Genomic DNA, 16,410 nt, shown 5'->3' on the forward strand with positions numbered 1-16,410 from the left:
AACATTGTAGGGTGGTGAACTACAATTCCATGATGTTGTAATGGTTTAACTAAAATAAAAATCTTTACATTCAGCTTGGTACCGCATGGTGATTTTAAGATCAGTATTGCTAAACTCTGTCTGGTGTGTGGGCATGCACTGATCATCTAAGACTTGGGGAAAAAAAATGTCCTGTGGTGAGTCTGGATTTTTTGTGCAGAAAAGGTTGGAAGTTAAAAGTTTCCTTCTTTAAACAGACATATCTCCTTCAGTCCACAGTTTATTGATTGAAACACAGTTTGATATGATGGTGAGAAAGAGAAATTCAGAACATTTCAGGACATGCTAGTGTTAGAGAACCATAACCTCTCTGATAAACACAAGGGAAAAAACACACACACTCTTCTCAAACTGTTTCATTTTTCAACTCCATTGTAGAAGTATTTTATATACAATTTACAGTTCTGGTGTTTCTCTACTACAAAATATGCTCCTTTTGCAGTTTTATTTAAACATTACTGCTACTATGTATATACTTACATATAAAATATGTCATGTATTTTTATAGTAACATCATGTATTAGTTTTTACATAATAAAAATATATCTTATATTTTGAAAGCCTGGCTCAACAGTGATTATTTAATTCACTTTAGATAATTTAGTGCATAATTTTTATTGGCACAAAACAAATGACTGAAAAACCCAAATTTGAAAAATATTGCCACATACTTTAGCAAGGAAAAAAGTGAAATCACTTCAATCTTCCTTCTTCCAAGCACTGACACTTTTTTCAAAGATAATCAGTTATTTTCAGTCTCAAATATTGGCAAAAATGTCTTTAGCCGTAAAATCTCAGAAATGGGTTCATTTCTTTCCTGGTAAAAGTCAAGCCCAGTCAGCAACTCCACATCCCGGACACGTGCAGAATGAGCCTGAACTCTTTCTTCAACCCATTCAGAAAGTGTCTTATTTTCCTGCCAAAACAAGCAAGAACAATGTTCAAACACAATTAAGGTCTTCTGCTGTTTGGTTGTGGTGTTAGACAATTATCTGTGTATGACCTGGTTTGGCTGACTAAAGGCCTCCAGTCAGTAAAACTTCTTTCAGGCTTTCCTAGGCATCTTTACAGCCTTGCTTTTAGGATCTCGTTTAAACAGAATCACATGGATGTCTCCTCTACCCACCTCTCCACTTCCAAAGTGACAGAGAAGCAAAATTATGCTGAGATGGCAAGTGTGACTTTCAACTTCAAAATACATGAGTCATGTGTCAAACACACAAGTAAGGACAGTTTTAGTTACAGTGCAAATTAGCTGCAGTGCTCAGGTCAGTCAAGCAACAGGCACCTGACAACACAAAAAAAGTCCTTACAGCAGCTCAGTCTTGATGGCTGGACAGCAACAACAGTTGCTGGTTAGATGGGGAAAACAATGGAAATGTAATTACTAATCAATCAAAAATGTTATTTTGTGGTTTTTTACTACAAGGGATTTTTGGAAACAGATGGAAATCTCCTTTTTCATTAACAATATCTGCTTCTGACACAAATGATCCATTACATTTATGTTACTGCAAGACATGATGAATTTGAAGTGCAAAGATATTTGGGGTTTATTGCTAAACTTTAGAAATTACAGTTTCTAAAGACTAATTCATTCTAATTATTAGTAAACCTTCAACTACTAAAAAGATCACTGGGAAGTTGTGAATTATCCACACTACAAACAAGGAGACACAGAAGTTGTTTCCAAGTAGTGCAAACTTGCACCTGTCTGGAGTTGTGAGTTCAAAGTTATAAATAAACTAAAAACTGTCTGTGAGGGCCAATTCAAGTCTGTGCAGCTATACTTGTGCCATATATACAAATATATATTCCTGAGTTAAAGAACCTTCTGAAACCCAGAGTTTGTGGAATAGACACTCAGCTGGTTCAACAATGCATATTTCACTCAGATAATTTATTTTGTTTGCCACAAGGGATAAGATTTACACTGTTAGTGGTATACAGAGATTTTATTTAATTCAAGTAAGAATTTCAACTGCAGAACCATCCATACAAATGCCTGCTGTCTAATTTCTCGTAGAAGTGGGATAAGTGATTGAAGGGATTTTCTAGCAACTGAAGGGAATAACACTCTAAGTTCTCTGATACTTCTGGAGTAAGTTTATCCTGCAGTCTTCCATAAAGCCATCTCATCTCCCTGTTTTCTGTGCTGCTGTTCTCAGCCCTTCTCAGGTGACAGCATTTCCAGGTCCTCTTATCAAACCTTCCTTTCTTCTTCCTTGCTTGCTATCAGCTCATTCGTTTCCAGCTACCTCTCCTGGAGCTCCTGCTCTTCCACTGATTGTTTTAACCCTCAACTCACTCTCAGCTCATGAGGAATGAGTTAATTTAATGGACTTATAAAGATTCTCTGGCTGAGTAGATTCCAATGGGAATCAGTTTACAAAGTTCTTTGGCACACAGAAATGTAGAACTATACTTACAGCACAGCTTTCAGTGTTGTCAGGTCGATGAGGAAGGATAAAAGACAAAGCATCCAAGGACCCTGAACAGTTCAGTGGAGTATAGGATGTGCTCTTGCAGCTAGTCAGAACCACAAAGTAATGGGTTGGGACAGGGATTTCTGTATTGTTTACATACCTACAAAATGAATATTAATTAAGGGATTTATTGAAATATCAAGTATTAAAACCACTGATGCAATTAGAAATATATAGAATCAATCTCAGCATATATCTTTCAATACTGCATGACTTAAATTCCTTTTATAATTGAAAAAAATACCTGATGGTATAGACAGCCTCACCATTTATTTCATGAATGCTCCAACATGCATGGATTACTCTGTTTGCTACAAGCAGTCCACTGAAACAGAACTGCTTACATAGTCAATACTCTGTTTTGGCAAAGCCAGAGATCTCTACGCCTGGAAGGGTCAGAATAGAGCATCATATTTGTCCTTCATTATCCTAAGAATTTCAACCACATGAATAGGAGGACAGTGATGAGAAAATTAACTTCTGACTCCGTGCCATTGAGAAATGCCAGAATGGTGATGACTTGTGGATGTGTGATGTAGAAACCAGTTTAGGATACTCAATTGAAAATGTCATTGCTGCCCTTTTCTGACTATTCTGCAAACATGGTCACTCTTGTGTATGAACTGATGAGGAGCTCAATGTTCCCCAAGCTTTTTTGTTCAGTATTGAACAAAACACCATCACTGAAATTATTATACTGCTTCATATGACTGCCTAACCATGGTGAGCAAAACATGCTTATTCCAAACTGGAGACAGCAGTATGTGGTCAACTGGGTATTACAGCATTCTGCTTGGAAGGAAGTTGTAGTCTCTCCTCCCTTCCACCCTCTTACTACGTGGCAAGCTGATTTTTCCCATTCTCAAACCATTTTTAACAGATGTGGTCAAGTCCAGACAGAATAAAACATCTCCAGTGACAGATTCAGCTGTGCAGATTTCCCAGCACCTTTCTACTCCATAAATGCTCTTACTCTCACAAGGCATTTTCCCTAATCTAAGTTGTTGTTCTAATTCTGTTTTTATTCCCATCTGTCCTTATTCACTGACACAAATTATTGGTCTTTATCTTTTATGTGTAGTTTGAACACATCAGATGTTGAAGTGAGCTGTGTAAGTCATAGGTGTGCAAAGGGTACCTCTCAGGAATGTTACATTTTGCACTCCTAGTTACGTGATTAAGTGAAGGCAAACACACAGATCTGATCTTTGATATCACTTTGAAACAATGGAAAGAAACAACAAACAGGTGAATGAGCACAACATGAATGTGAGAAAATTATGCTTAAGTATGTCTTCTGCAGATTTAAATATCATGTATTCTCCCACCATTTCTGTTGCAGAGCATCAAAATCTAAAATCTAGGTATAATTGGGAAACTAATTACTAGTCTGTATCTGTGCCTGTATATGGGGATACATATGTAACTGCACAGCCTTTTTACTCTTTACTTGAATTTCAACTTCTATGGCACTGTATCTGTTTGCAAGAGCATTATTTCCTGTTGCATGAGTAACAGTGGATGTAAGATTATAAAGAGAATACTCCATTCTCCATGACACTTGTTTCTTCATCTTTTAAAATAATTGTTTGTGTGAAAACATAGTGCAAATCATACAGAGTCTGACTTCTGAATTTTCCATGTACTTACTGCTTAATGTCATCAGGACTATCAAAATGGCCATCATAATTGTAATCAAACACTGGTCCACTGATAACATTTACCCCATTCCTTTCTCTAGCATACTTCTGAAGAAGCACGTTATGGAAATAGTCCCATATGTCTGTCATTAAAAGAAAACAAAAGCAAAATTAATAAAAAATTAATTTCACCACTGAAGAAAAATAGCATATTTGTGTTTTCACTATAGATTAATAATAAAAAGTACAGAACTAAAGTGACCATAAAATCAACAATTTGTTACACAAAATTTGGATTTCATCAGAAAGGACATACTCCCACTTGCCATTGAAAGAGGCATGGTAAATGCCATTACATTCCTGCAAGGCAAACTGCACTACTGGAGTATGTAATGATTCAGTCTAAAGCTGAAGCTACAAACCTACAGCTGAGAGGTCATTAATTTCTGGCCAATCTGCCAGTGCCTGCAGTGTGCCCCATAGTAGGGACTGACATAACAGTTTTGTGAGAGGAATATTCACCACTGAGTGTTAGTTTCACTGTACAGAACTCATACCAAACCACTAGACAATTTGGCTTTATTTCACAGATGTCATTCGAGAAAATACAATTTGTAGGATATAAGATAGTGAGACTATTCAAATATTTGCAACTGGCATGACAAAAAAACCTGATGGCTTTGGGGTATTGAGGGCATCTCCTGTTGATTTACCAGTTGTTTGTGGTCTACAGTAACTTCTTGTAGTTTTCCTTAAAAAATTGGATTTTTCAGTCTTGTGAAGATTAAAGACACTTGGGTCTTCTAGATCTCTGTCTTTTGTATGACATAAGTGAATGAATAATTGAGGTCTGAATGTATTAGAAAGGTAGTTACATCATTGACTTTTTTCCCAGCTTTTTCCTTACACAATTCCTCTTTTTATTCATTTTATAAGGAAATGAGCCTAGGCCTAAGAGCAAAACAGGATCATAAGCAGTTGTAGAAAATTTTTTAACAGTGATTACAAACAAATGTGAGTCAGGCTGGATGGGAAGAGTTAATGTAGCCTACCATGCTTGTATAATAAACATATCTATTATAGAAATAATATTCCAAGATTAATATTGCCAAGGTCTTTTCTTCAGATTTAGTAAAAAGAAAAAGTGCCATTTTGGTTCACCTTGAGCATCTTCCCAAGGGAATTTTTATGAGAGTTTCATGTTAGCATTTTGTTTCAAGCTAGCATTCAAGCTAGCAAATGTTTCAAGCTAGCATTTCATGTTAGAACAGCACACAGGAGATGAAGAGCCAATTCAAAAGTAACAGGTAAGCAGAGATAAGCAGAGATCAGACGGGACTACACACAGAATAAAACCCCAGATAAATGGGTTTTAAATTTTCAAACACCTACTTTTAAAACGTTTTAATTGTATTTTCACAACATCTGGATATACAGCAGGCCATGCATTAATGTTTTAAATCCTTGTGATAGCTTTATCAAATCTAGAACTATAATTACAGAAAATTAATCTTAATAATCAAAATTTTGCAACCCACCTTTGAAAGCTGGATACATGGGAGCAATATTGCTGGTGAGTAAGGCATCATACTGTTCAGGATCAGATGAATTGTAGTCTATATAAAAAGACCAAAATATAAATTAATGGAATACTATACAAAGACAAATTGATTCATATGTCACTATAAATTGTAGGTACATGTAATTCAATTACATTTTACATTTGAGCTTGAGTGTATGATCCTACTGCAAACATATCTCCAAATTTGTCCAAGAAATTTCTTCAATAAATAATAATTATAAAATCTGAAAATAGGAAATGAATATTTATACAGAGGAAGAGGGACAGCCCTTCCTTCCAACACTTTACGTCTTTCCAGTCAGTTTTCATCACATTCAAGTTGTTCCATTTTTTAAAGAAAACCTTAAATGGTCTAAACCAAAAATATTTAGATACAAGTAGCAGCTGCCCTGCTTTTGGTCAGCCTGCAAACATTGGAAACCTTTTTCTGCCCAACATGCTGATCCAAAGAAGTTTGTTTTGGTGTTTGGGTATATGTTTAAACATAAACCCACATCCAGCTGATTAAGACTTTCTAAGGTCTCTCTATAAAAAGAAGCATGCTCACTGGGAGGATAGAGGAAACTGCGGGTGAAGGTCAGCCCTTCTGGGTAGTCGGAACAATTTTGGCTCCAAGCAGCAGGGATTCTAACATCAGGCCGCAGACAGTCTGAAACAGTGGGAGGAAGAGGAGATGTGTTTTCCTGTGAAAAGGGGAAAAAAAAGTCTTACACCCACGGCTGTGGCTAAGCCAATGCTTTGTATGGTTTTAACTTTCTAGAATGGACTTCATTGAATCTTCTCCTATTTTCATAGTGAATCAAGTTCAATGCAAGTAAAGGACACTAATGTTTTCTGGGTAGTGTTTTTCTTCTACTGCTGTTTTTAGGTAATTCAGGGAAATCCTTCTGCACCATGAAAAATTGTAGCAGGAAAATAAGGTTATACCTTAGGCAAAAACAGATTACACATTTGACTCATTCGTCACTTTTACATATTTCTGGAAACACAAACTCGATGTCACATCCTCCTGGAAAGCAGCTAGTACATAAAAATGACAATATCACCTCATCTTGGCACCTGAGGATGCTGTCTCTGTAAGAATCTGTGCTGCTGAAGAGTTATAGCTGAAGAAGTCTACAGTAAATTTAGTACATTTTACTGGATCCACTAACTTCACCAAAACATGTTAACATGCTATGATCTGCCCAGAAGTTATTCTAATGAGTATAATTGTTTCTATAACCTTCACTTGTTTTTTTCCTATAACCTTTTCTACAACCTTTTTCATAGTTTTACAATAACATTAATTATTGGAATATGCTTTTCTGTGTTTAACTTTTTTTCCCTTATTTACATGTAACTTATTTTTATTTTTGTAAGAATGGAACTTATTTTGTTTTATACCTTTATAAACAGTAGTTAAACATCTTATTTGATTTTCAGTACATTGTTTATTTTGGTCAGTTAAAATCAAGCAGAAATAAATAACTGGAATGTTCTTCTTGTGCCTCTTTGTACTCCTTGATTTAATTTCTTCAGTTACTTTTATCAGAATTCAAGTAGATGCCACATTATTGTCAGGTTGTATACTAATGAAAAACATATATACCACATGGAATGAAATATAAAAGACAAAGTCTTCCTTTGACTCCTGAGCAGATCATGTGTCAAAAAAAAAATCATCACTAATTTGTCTTCTATTTCAAGTCAAAGAATCATAATGTCTCCTGAAAAAAGCAGTTATAACTAAAAAATGGCTGTGCCTATCATGTAATAAATGGTCTATCTTGATGCAGGTTGTGGTTTTTTGATAAGCCAGTAATTAATGTCAAGAAGCACGAGTTATTTGCATTACATAACCGAATTTAAGCATCTGTTGTGACCTGTTATGTCAAATTCAGCCCCCTTCAGGAGTGCCTATCTTTTTGCAAGGAAATGTACCCTCCTCCCTGGCAGATGTGTATGAAACCTCAACAAAACAAATGCCCCTTAATCTTAAATTTTCCTTATTCCTGAGAATGCTATGTAACCAAAACACTGACATAATTTATTTAAGACCTGCAAGTATATGTTATTCATCCTGTTCCAAAACTTCTAAATCACATAAAACCAGCCTGCATTACCTAGTTTACTTTTTAAGCTCATCTTACAAATTGTGTAAAGCAATGCACGGGTGCTTCATTGACACATAATTGACCCAGGGTGCAATAAAAATTCTGTACAAAGTGCAATTTTCTGTCATGCACAGATATTGTAGCTGAAGCTTACAAAGGCATTAGCTCTGTCCTTCCACTGGTGTTACAAAGCCTATTTCTCTCAGTTAGCAGATGTTGTAATAAAAAATCATAATGTCAGCTTACTGTGTAAGGTAAGTAATTTTGTGAGCCTTTACTCTCAGGGCCTGTCACTCTTTCTATACAATAGAAAGTTTTTAGAAATAGAAATAGAATATTTTTAATACATCATTGTATTAGCATCTGCCGTGACCTATACCCTCCAATACTTCAGTCTCTGTCATTCATTACTTCCTAAAATATTGCATAAACTGCTATAAGAAACTCCTGCAAAATATGTATTTCTCTTAATTTAGATGTTAAATTGAGCAAGAACTTTCTTTATACATGTCCAGTCTCTGAATGGGGCCTACAGGGAAGCTGGAGAGGGACTCTTTGTCAAGAACTGTAGTGATAAGACAAGGAATAATGGGTACAAATTAAAGAAGCGAAAATTTAGATTGGATATTAGGAAGAAACTTTTTCATGTGAGGGTGATGAGACACTGGAACAGGTCATCCAGGGAAGTTGTGGATGCCCCAGCCCTGGCAGTGTTCAAAGCCAGGTTGGTTATGGCCATGAGCAATCTGGTTTAGTGGGAAGTGTTCCTGCCCATGGCATCAGGTTGGGACTTGATGATCTTTAAGGTCCATTCCAACCCCTTAACATTCTATGATTCTATTATTCTTTGTTAATTGAGAATTTGTTTTTCAACAAAGGAAAATGTCTGAATAGTTATTTGGGTTTTTGATATTTTTGCTGTTACTGCTGAAATATTAAGAAGACAGGAGCTCTGGCGGAAATTTTTAATATTTTTAAAGCACAATGAGGAAAAAAAATGCCCACAATTAATAGTTTTAATTTGGGTAATGCACTTTCATAGCAAGGTTTAAGGGCAGATCTTCAAATATGAAGTATAAACTACCCTTGTTGAAATGGATATTTGTTTAAATGACTTTTAGCCTTCTTAGGATTGGCTTTATGATCCTTCAACTGGTGAAAAATCAGTAGGAAGTACAGAGTGAAACTTTCTGAAATACTAATGTTTTAGCAGTATACATTTGATTAAAATAATTTCCCCATGTTTGTACTGATAAAATAAGAAATCACACAGTCATCAGTCCTCTTCAGACAAAAGAATCAATGTAGAAACTATTTCCTCAAGGCAACTGAGAAAAATGCTCAAATTATAAGGGCAAGTAAGCCCATGAATGGCCATTAGTTTACTGACCCTGAAAACTCAAACAATTTATTCCGGAGCCACATACCCTTGAGCACTCAGAGGTTCATTCAACTATAATTACATTTTTCAGAAATTATATCATGTAATGGAGAGCAAAGACTATACAGAAATATGCATTAGTGCAAACTGCCTTGTAGAGTTGCACAAAAGATATTTAACAGGAGAAAATCGTGGTACTCATAGAAAAGCTTAGAACTTCTGATTTGGGAAATCACAGCCTGCTTTTCCTCAGGAACTGACAGACACGGTGGGCAGCACTTGACAGCATATCCCTTTGACATTGCCTTGACAGCATATCCCTCTATTGACAGGCTTAATAGAGCCAGCTTACCAGCAGCTCTATTCTCCTATATCTTTTGTGTCCTTAACAAATAGCCATTCCCACTTTTTTATACTGTATTTTAAGATAGCTGAAATTTAAATGGTATCAAAGAACTTTTTCACACACAAGACTTTGACACACACTTAGTCACATGATATCCACCAGTCCTTAAACAGGGTTCCTGATGAATGGACCACATTTTTGACCCATTAGATTCCTTATTTAAGGGTAGTACAGATATTTGATAACTTACAGGCTTATTCACAGTGTATGCAGTCCACAGTGGCATCCGGATATCATAGCTGTATCCACTCACATACTGATGATGGGAAAGGAGGCAGTAGACATTTTCTTTCTGAAGAACTTTGGGTCTCCCATATGGCAAATGATATGAGCTTGCCTCCTTTACTAAAATTTAAATAACAATTATTGATGTATTATTCTATAATATTTTGGATGGCACAAGGGATTAAGAAAGCAGACAAAAATTGTTTATTAAAACTTAAGTAAATACAAATAAAACCAACAGTAAAACTGGCCATGTGTTTCTCTGAGCTTTTAGTTTATGAGCAGAACAAAAAATGTAGAAAATAGTTTTCATGCTATGTCTAATGTACAAAAGTCAGTATAATAAATCAGATTTGCAAATTCTTGTTTCTTTGAAATTTCACTCCAATGTAAATGTTTTGAACTTATCTTGCCAGTGGAGTGACATTTGCATCTTATTTGACACGGAAGCATTACAACATTTCCTAAAAGCACAAAGAAATATCTACAGAAATTTTTGATCAGAGAAAGGCAAAGTGGATACAAGGTAAGGAACAAGACTTATAGCATTTAGCCTGACAGTGCTCAGATTTTCTCCAAGACCATTGAAACCTGGATGTTTTTTCCCAAAATTTTAATGGGGCATACTTACATGTCACTATAACACTCTTAGCATTTTTTAAAGAAATGCAGTGGAAGAATTAAAAAAATTATGCTTCTGAACTGGTTTTCCTACTTCACTTTCAATTTTAATTAACAATGCTGAAATTCCCACTGAAACCAACTATAGAAAATATAAACCAGCTGTAGATTTAGAAATACTGCTGCCCTTTTCATTTTTTGCCACTTACTTTCTTCTGTGGTGAGATTTAACCTCGCATTTAGTAGTTCTTGTGACACATCTGAGATCTATAAAATAGAAGAGAGTAATTCAAAATTAATCCATAGTATAGGAAAAACAAAGAAGAACACACTTGACAGAGGTGATTAAAAAACACTAGAAATCCCAATTTACTTGTGCGCATTTGCATCCCAGGTCATGTGTAGGATTCAGACTAGAAACTGGACATGAAGAGGGAGATGAGACTTCTTTTTGATGTGAAGGGTTGTAAAAAGGTTTTTTTAAGAGGTGATTCAAGCTGCCATGTGTTCCATTGTTTTGTGCTGGTAGTATATGCAGTAAATCTGTAGAGATATTTGAAATTCGTAAACATATTTTAAGACTAAAATTATATTTTCTAAAGTCATTCTCTTTTCAATTCTACATATTTTCTATTTATTTTAAACTAGAGGAAATAGTTTATTCCATTATTTAAACTATTATAGTAACTACTCCCACCAACTTGCAATTTTCTAGGTCTGAAAGTTCTTTGCTATCTTCCACTGCATCAAGATTTAGTAATTATAGATTTGAGTACTGTTGGCAAAGTTTTATACATTGTCATACAATACACAAGATTAGATGGTTTAACGCAGAGTATAAATGTTATTGCAAGTGCATCACGTTGTGAAGCATAGTAGCCTATTGCATTTCTGTGTGATGCTCTAATCCATGTTTTCTGAGGCATGTGATTCCTAATTGCTCACTGCTGGGACTGCAATGGTCTGTCCTCAGTTATGAGCAAGAGCAGTTACAAACTACAAGGTTCTTATCTACAATTCCATAGGCATCATTTTGACAGCAAACCTGCATGGCAGGCATGGTTCTCTCTGATTCTTTAGTGGAATTCTTCTGCAATCAGAGAAAATCTTCAAAGCAGAACAACTTCTGGCAGTTAATCTCTTATCACTGTAAAGAAGGCCTAAGAGCATGGCCACAGTGTTTTGTTTTTGAATTAATTCACTCAAATTTTAGCTACACTTCTTTTAGCTCTTACAACATTGGTATTTGAAAACACTAGCACTTTATCATCTAAAGTACTGGATTGCTTCTACTCACCACACATAAGGTTGTAAACCTCAATGTTTTCAAAAGCATCCACTTCTGTTTTGTCTTTAAAGCTTGGGCCATATCCCACGAATATAGCCTAGATTGAAAGAGTAACGATATAAAAAAGTGTTATCTAAAGGAATCCAAATTCAAAACCAATTCAGTTGCATTTTATGAAAACTGGGATAATGGAACAAAACATAGTGCTGGGCAGCCCCTGCAGGAGTCTGCAAGCAGAACACTGATACTATGTACATCTCACAGTAGTTTATACTGCTTTATAAGCCTCCTGAGCTGCCTGCCAGGAGATACAGGAAACATGACTAAACAGGACAATGATCTGTTCTAGAATAATATTATGTGTCCATAACAGAAAAGGAATTTTTAATTAAAGATGACATTTTTCTCCTATATTAAAAAAAAAAAAGCACCAGTTGTGGCACCTGTGTAAGGTTATCTATTATTAAGGTTTCCGTGGTAACCAGAATTTACATTGTCTTTCCATACAAACATTCAGCATAATTTTGATCACTGACATTTGATTTTAATATACTCGTGAAGACCTGGAAGCATATGATTCTTAGGCACAGAATATGGGATTTATAGTGGTATGCTTGATCTTATTTAAAGGCTCACATCACAGAAAGTACATGAAAACCAGAAAGCTCAAGACCTCAAAATACTTTTACTGTAACCAGTAGTGAAAATGAGATGAAACTGCAACACAGGCTATACTAATATATGGGTTATGCTTTTTGTGTTCTGATGAGATGATTAACTCTCATCAGTAAGATAAGCAGAGACAATGAGATTTAGCTTATTTGAGCATACAGGCTTTCAGATGCTCAGGTGAACTCCCAGAGCCTATGGAGATTTTTCAGTCATTGCCTCAGAGGAAGACTGAAAGAACAAAGTAATTCAGTGTCCTGTAGCTGAACAAGGAAGACTTGGTTTAGACTGTAGTCTACCTGTCTCCAAGCAGGTAAGGTAGGCCCAGATGGGTTTTACTACAGGACCTCAAAGAAATAAGCCTTGTACACATTGATGAAAGGCAATACAAATATCTGGACCTAGTTTACATGTCTTGTTGACAGAAAAGAAAAAGCACACTGGAAAAACTATCATTATTCTGTATTCCAGTGATTTACCTGGCACATCATGATTTTGTATATAAGAATGTACAAGACTTGTATAGAAATCATCTTACCTCCATACTTTTAAATTCATTGTTATAGCCATGGTTACCTCCATCACAAGATGTGTAACTTTCATCCCTAAGGAGAAACCACCACAGAGTGTAAATAAAAATGACACAAATAGAAACACTTAGTAACAGTGGATTCTGGATCATGTCTTAGGAACTGACTGTCATAATATTGCAGCACTTATTGTTCATCATAGCGTTCACTTCTATGAAGATCTCTTTCTACTTTTAACAGAAATTGCTGTGGACAGAAATAAATTATCCCAGCTGGCTATGAGTGTACAGTGAAACATTTTCAAAATAAGTTGAAAAAAAGGCTATTTATGAACTAAGGCTTTACCTAGCTACAAGTTGCAGAAAAAGTGTAATCTGTTAGGGAAGAATTCCTAATTATATTCTGTGGCATTTTAACAAAAAACTTGTAATGGGAGAACTCTACTGTTAGCCTCTGTGGAATAATATAAATAAGACTGCAAGGGATTTTGCCTTAAAAGACAGTGCATTTTCATCATGGATTCTGAAGGGTGAAGGGACACATGGATAATGTGGAGTTGGGTTATAGAATTAATAACACACCAGAAGAGTCTGACATAATGACTAGCACCTGTCTTTATCTACCCATTGCTGAGACACATGGAAAAATAGATAGTCATCCCATACCGATTCAATGCACAGCTGTCAAATGCATGTATCCTGTTATCAGAGGCCCAAGAACATTTGAGCACAGTTTAAAAAAAGGTGATTATAAGATTTTATCCAGTGGACTTTTTTTCATATGTCCTGGACAATTATTTGGTTACACCAAAACAAACAATCAAGTAATATATTCATTTAGATCAGGCATTTTCTAATGTTTTAGTACTCTTGAAATTCAAAGTTGGATTGTGCTTCTCCAAATGCAATACTGTAGCTCAGTAAATACAGTATAACTGCAAACACAACAGATTTTTGTATTGAGTTTTCAAAGCCTCAGATCTAAGGCTTGTCTGAACTGCTCTTGACTTGCCCAGCATTATTTTTTTAATATTTCACTCTTACAGAGTCATTTTTTGTAATGACCAGGTCGTTTTGTCTAATTTGTTACCTTATCAGCTTACCTTTGTGTGATAATGCAAGTACACCTAATATGTAGAATGCACCATGTCTAGTGAACTGAGATGTAATGTTAACTTGTAGTCCAATGAAGAATGAGCAAGCTGTATTGTTAGCATGCATACAGGAAGAACCCCATTTGGATCCCAGACTGAGGAAGCAGAAATGTCAACATCATATTCTGCCTGATGAAGGACTCAGAATGCTGATCATTTCCATATTCATACATGCATCAGACTAAAGCCATCAGCCTTAGAGAAGGGCAGTCAAGGGGTGGTGACTGCAATGCCAAGAAAAGGGATAAATATGGGAATGCCTTGTGTAACAATCTTACATTATTGTTTGCATAATTTTTGAGAATTTTTCTGTTAAGTAGTATTCATTTCTTTACTTTCTTTTTTCTTTTTTTTTTTTTGGTAAAAATTTGATGTGGAGCAATGATGATTCTTGTATTAGACCATTAAGTTTTGAATTACACTAATAACACATAATTTGATTTTTTTCTATGAGGCATGTTTCCTTTTTACACATAGTATAATTTTAACTGTAACAAACATGGAAATGTAACAAGTCTAAAGCAAAACAGGAAATGAAACATCTGTGAAAGAAATTAAAAGGATGAGAGTGAGATGAAAAAAATAACATAACAGTCACACAAATTATGTTACCTCACAGCCAGCCACTGTCGGTCCACCAAAAGATGAACTTTATCAATACGAATGTTGTTAGCATAGTGGAACCGTTTGGGCAAGTCAGGCGTCAGATAGGGCTTGAAGTGCTGAGGGGATTTTCTGCACTGTGAGGAGGGAAGAGTCCAGTTACAAATTTCGCTCCATTTCATAAAATTGCCCATCACTGAAAATTATCACAAACATCTTAGTGACAGGAACGTAAGCACAAAGCCCATTATCCACAGATCACTTAGATGACCTGCAGATGTCATTTTTGGCCCTAGAGGCAATGCAAGAAAAAGCAACACTTTTTTGAAAATATATTACATACAATATGTATATCAAGTCCACAAATACTGTGATAAAAGTACACCTAAGGCTGAAAGATATTCAGTAGAAATGTTTAGTCTATATTTCTGTACTAATGTCATTGGTATCTAGTTGATAAAAGAGAAAGTTCCCTGGCAGTTTATTTGTGCCACATTCCGTTACTTTACCATTCAACAAATAATGAAGCAATCCAAGTATACACAATGTTGCACAGTTTTAGCTGCAAGCCTGAATATGTAAATGTCCATTTCTCAGCTGTTAGCTAAAGGTCTTAGCTTTTAAACCCACATTTAATACGTTAATATAACTGCTGCATTAGCAGGCATGCCATGGAAAAGCTTGGAATTGTGAGCCTAACGATAACCATATAACAAACTGCAAAGACTTAACTATATATGGCCATTAGAAGCCATTCCAGCTGGCTCCAAGCATCATGGCAAAGTTTCAGAAGTGTTGCTCCTGATCAGGAATCCAGCACTGGGATAACACAGAACATCTAAAATGCTGAGGGAAGAGCTGCTAGGAAGCTGGGCAGGCCACAGAAGTGGACCTGTTTGACCACACAGGATGTGCAACTATACCATGCTTGGAGTCTGCTCTGACATCTTCACTTCGAAGCACTAGAACTGTATGCTCTACACAGAAAGCAGACTTTAATATGTGACACGAAAGTAACTGTGCCTCAGTAGTCATCAGAGAAGCACAGAGGAATCCGGGAACATAAAAAATAAAGATTCCATGTGTTTGCTAGCCCAGAAGAAGAGGTCTAATTAAAAGGAAGAACAGAGGAAATCAACAAATGACTTTCATGTCTATTCATTGCAATTAATATACAGCACATAACTCCCTTCTCTGCCAAAACCCCTCATTCTAGGAACTTGACAGGGACAAAATACACTAACCATTTATGAAGAGAAAAGGAAAGATGACACATCCTGATGCCAAGTTATTCTCATAAGGCACAAGGTGTCACATCTCTGTAACTATTAGCAGTAGCAGTTTCAGTAGAGGTTGAGAACATGCAAACTGTGAGATTCCCCTCACACCAATTTTATATGACGGACTCCACATCATACAGCCAGATGGGGGATGTAGCACTGATAAAGCTCCTTTGCTATTTCCAGCCATTGATCCTACTCTAGCATGTACTGAAAGTCAACAGGTTAAAGGAAGACCTCTAGTGGTTATTTATCAGAAACATACCCATCTCTGAGCCCACAATTTTTCCAAACTGAGAGCATTTATTCTAAATGTACCACCACACCTGTCTGCTGCTTAGCCTACAGAACAGAAAACAAACTGGTAATGAAGAAAAGAAGGGGAATTTACAACAACACACTGAGAGCAAG

At 35.9% G+C, this 16,410-nt stretch overlaps 1 protein-coding gene across 1 annotated transcript in view; it reads right to left on the reverse strand.

The window, feature by feature from the left end:
• Positions 1 to 243: 243 nt before the first annotated feature.
• Positions 244 to 16,410, reverse strand: part of LOC146439803 (ectonucleotide pyrophosphatase/phosphodiesterase family member 3-like) — a 36,735-nt gene continuing 20,568 nt past the window's right edge. Inside the window, exons 15-25 of the mRNA XM_085055947.1 lie at positions 14,729 to 14,856; positions 12,972 to 13,038; positions 11,774 to 11,861; positions 10,850 to 11,019; positions 10,686 to 10,743; positions 9,821 to 9,975; positions 6,295 to 6,430; positions 5,704 to 5,781; positions 4,176 to 4,308; positions 2,469 to 2,625; positions 244 to 955 (exon numbers count right to left, since the gene is read on the reverse strand). Of these exons, the coding sequence (XP_084912073.1) occupies positions 782 to 955; positions 2,469 to 2,625; positions 4,176 to 4,308; positions 5,704 to 5,781; positions 6,295 to 6,430; positions 9,821 to 9,975; positions 10,686 to 10,743; positions 10,850 to 11,019; positions 11,774 to 11,861; positions 12,972 to 13,038; positions 14,729 to 14,856 (1,344 nt within the window). The 3' untranslated portion in view covers positions 244 to 781. The remainder of the gene's footprint in view (positions 956 to 2,468; positions 2,626 to 4,175; positions 4,309 to 5,703; positions 5,782 to 6,294; positions 6,431 to 9,820; positions 9,976 to 10,685; positions 10,744 to 10,849; positions 11,020 to 11,773; positions 11,862 to 12,971; positions 13,039 to 14,728; positions 14,857 to 16,410) is intronic.

This window comes from Lichenostomus cassidix, chromosome 3 (genome assembly GCF_008360975.1).
Source record: "Lichenostomus cassidix isolate B80296 chromosome 3, HeHo_3.0, whole genome shotgun sequence".
Taxonomy (NCBI): Eukaryota; Metazoa; Chordata; class Aves; order Passeriformes; family Meliphagidae; genus Lichenostomus; species Lichenostomus cassidix.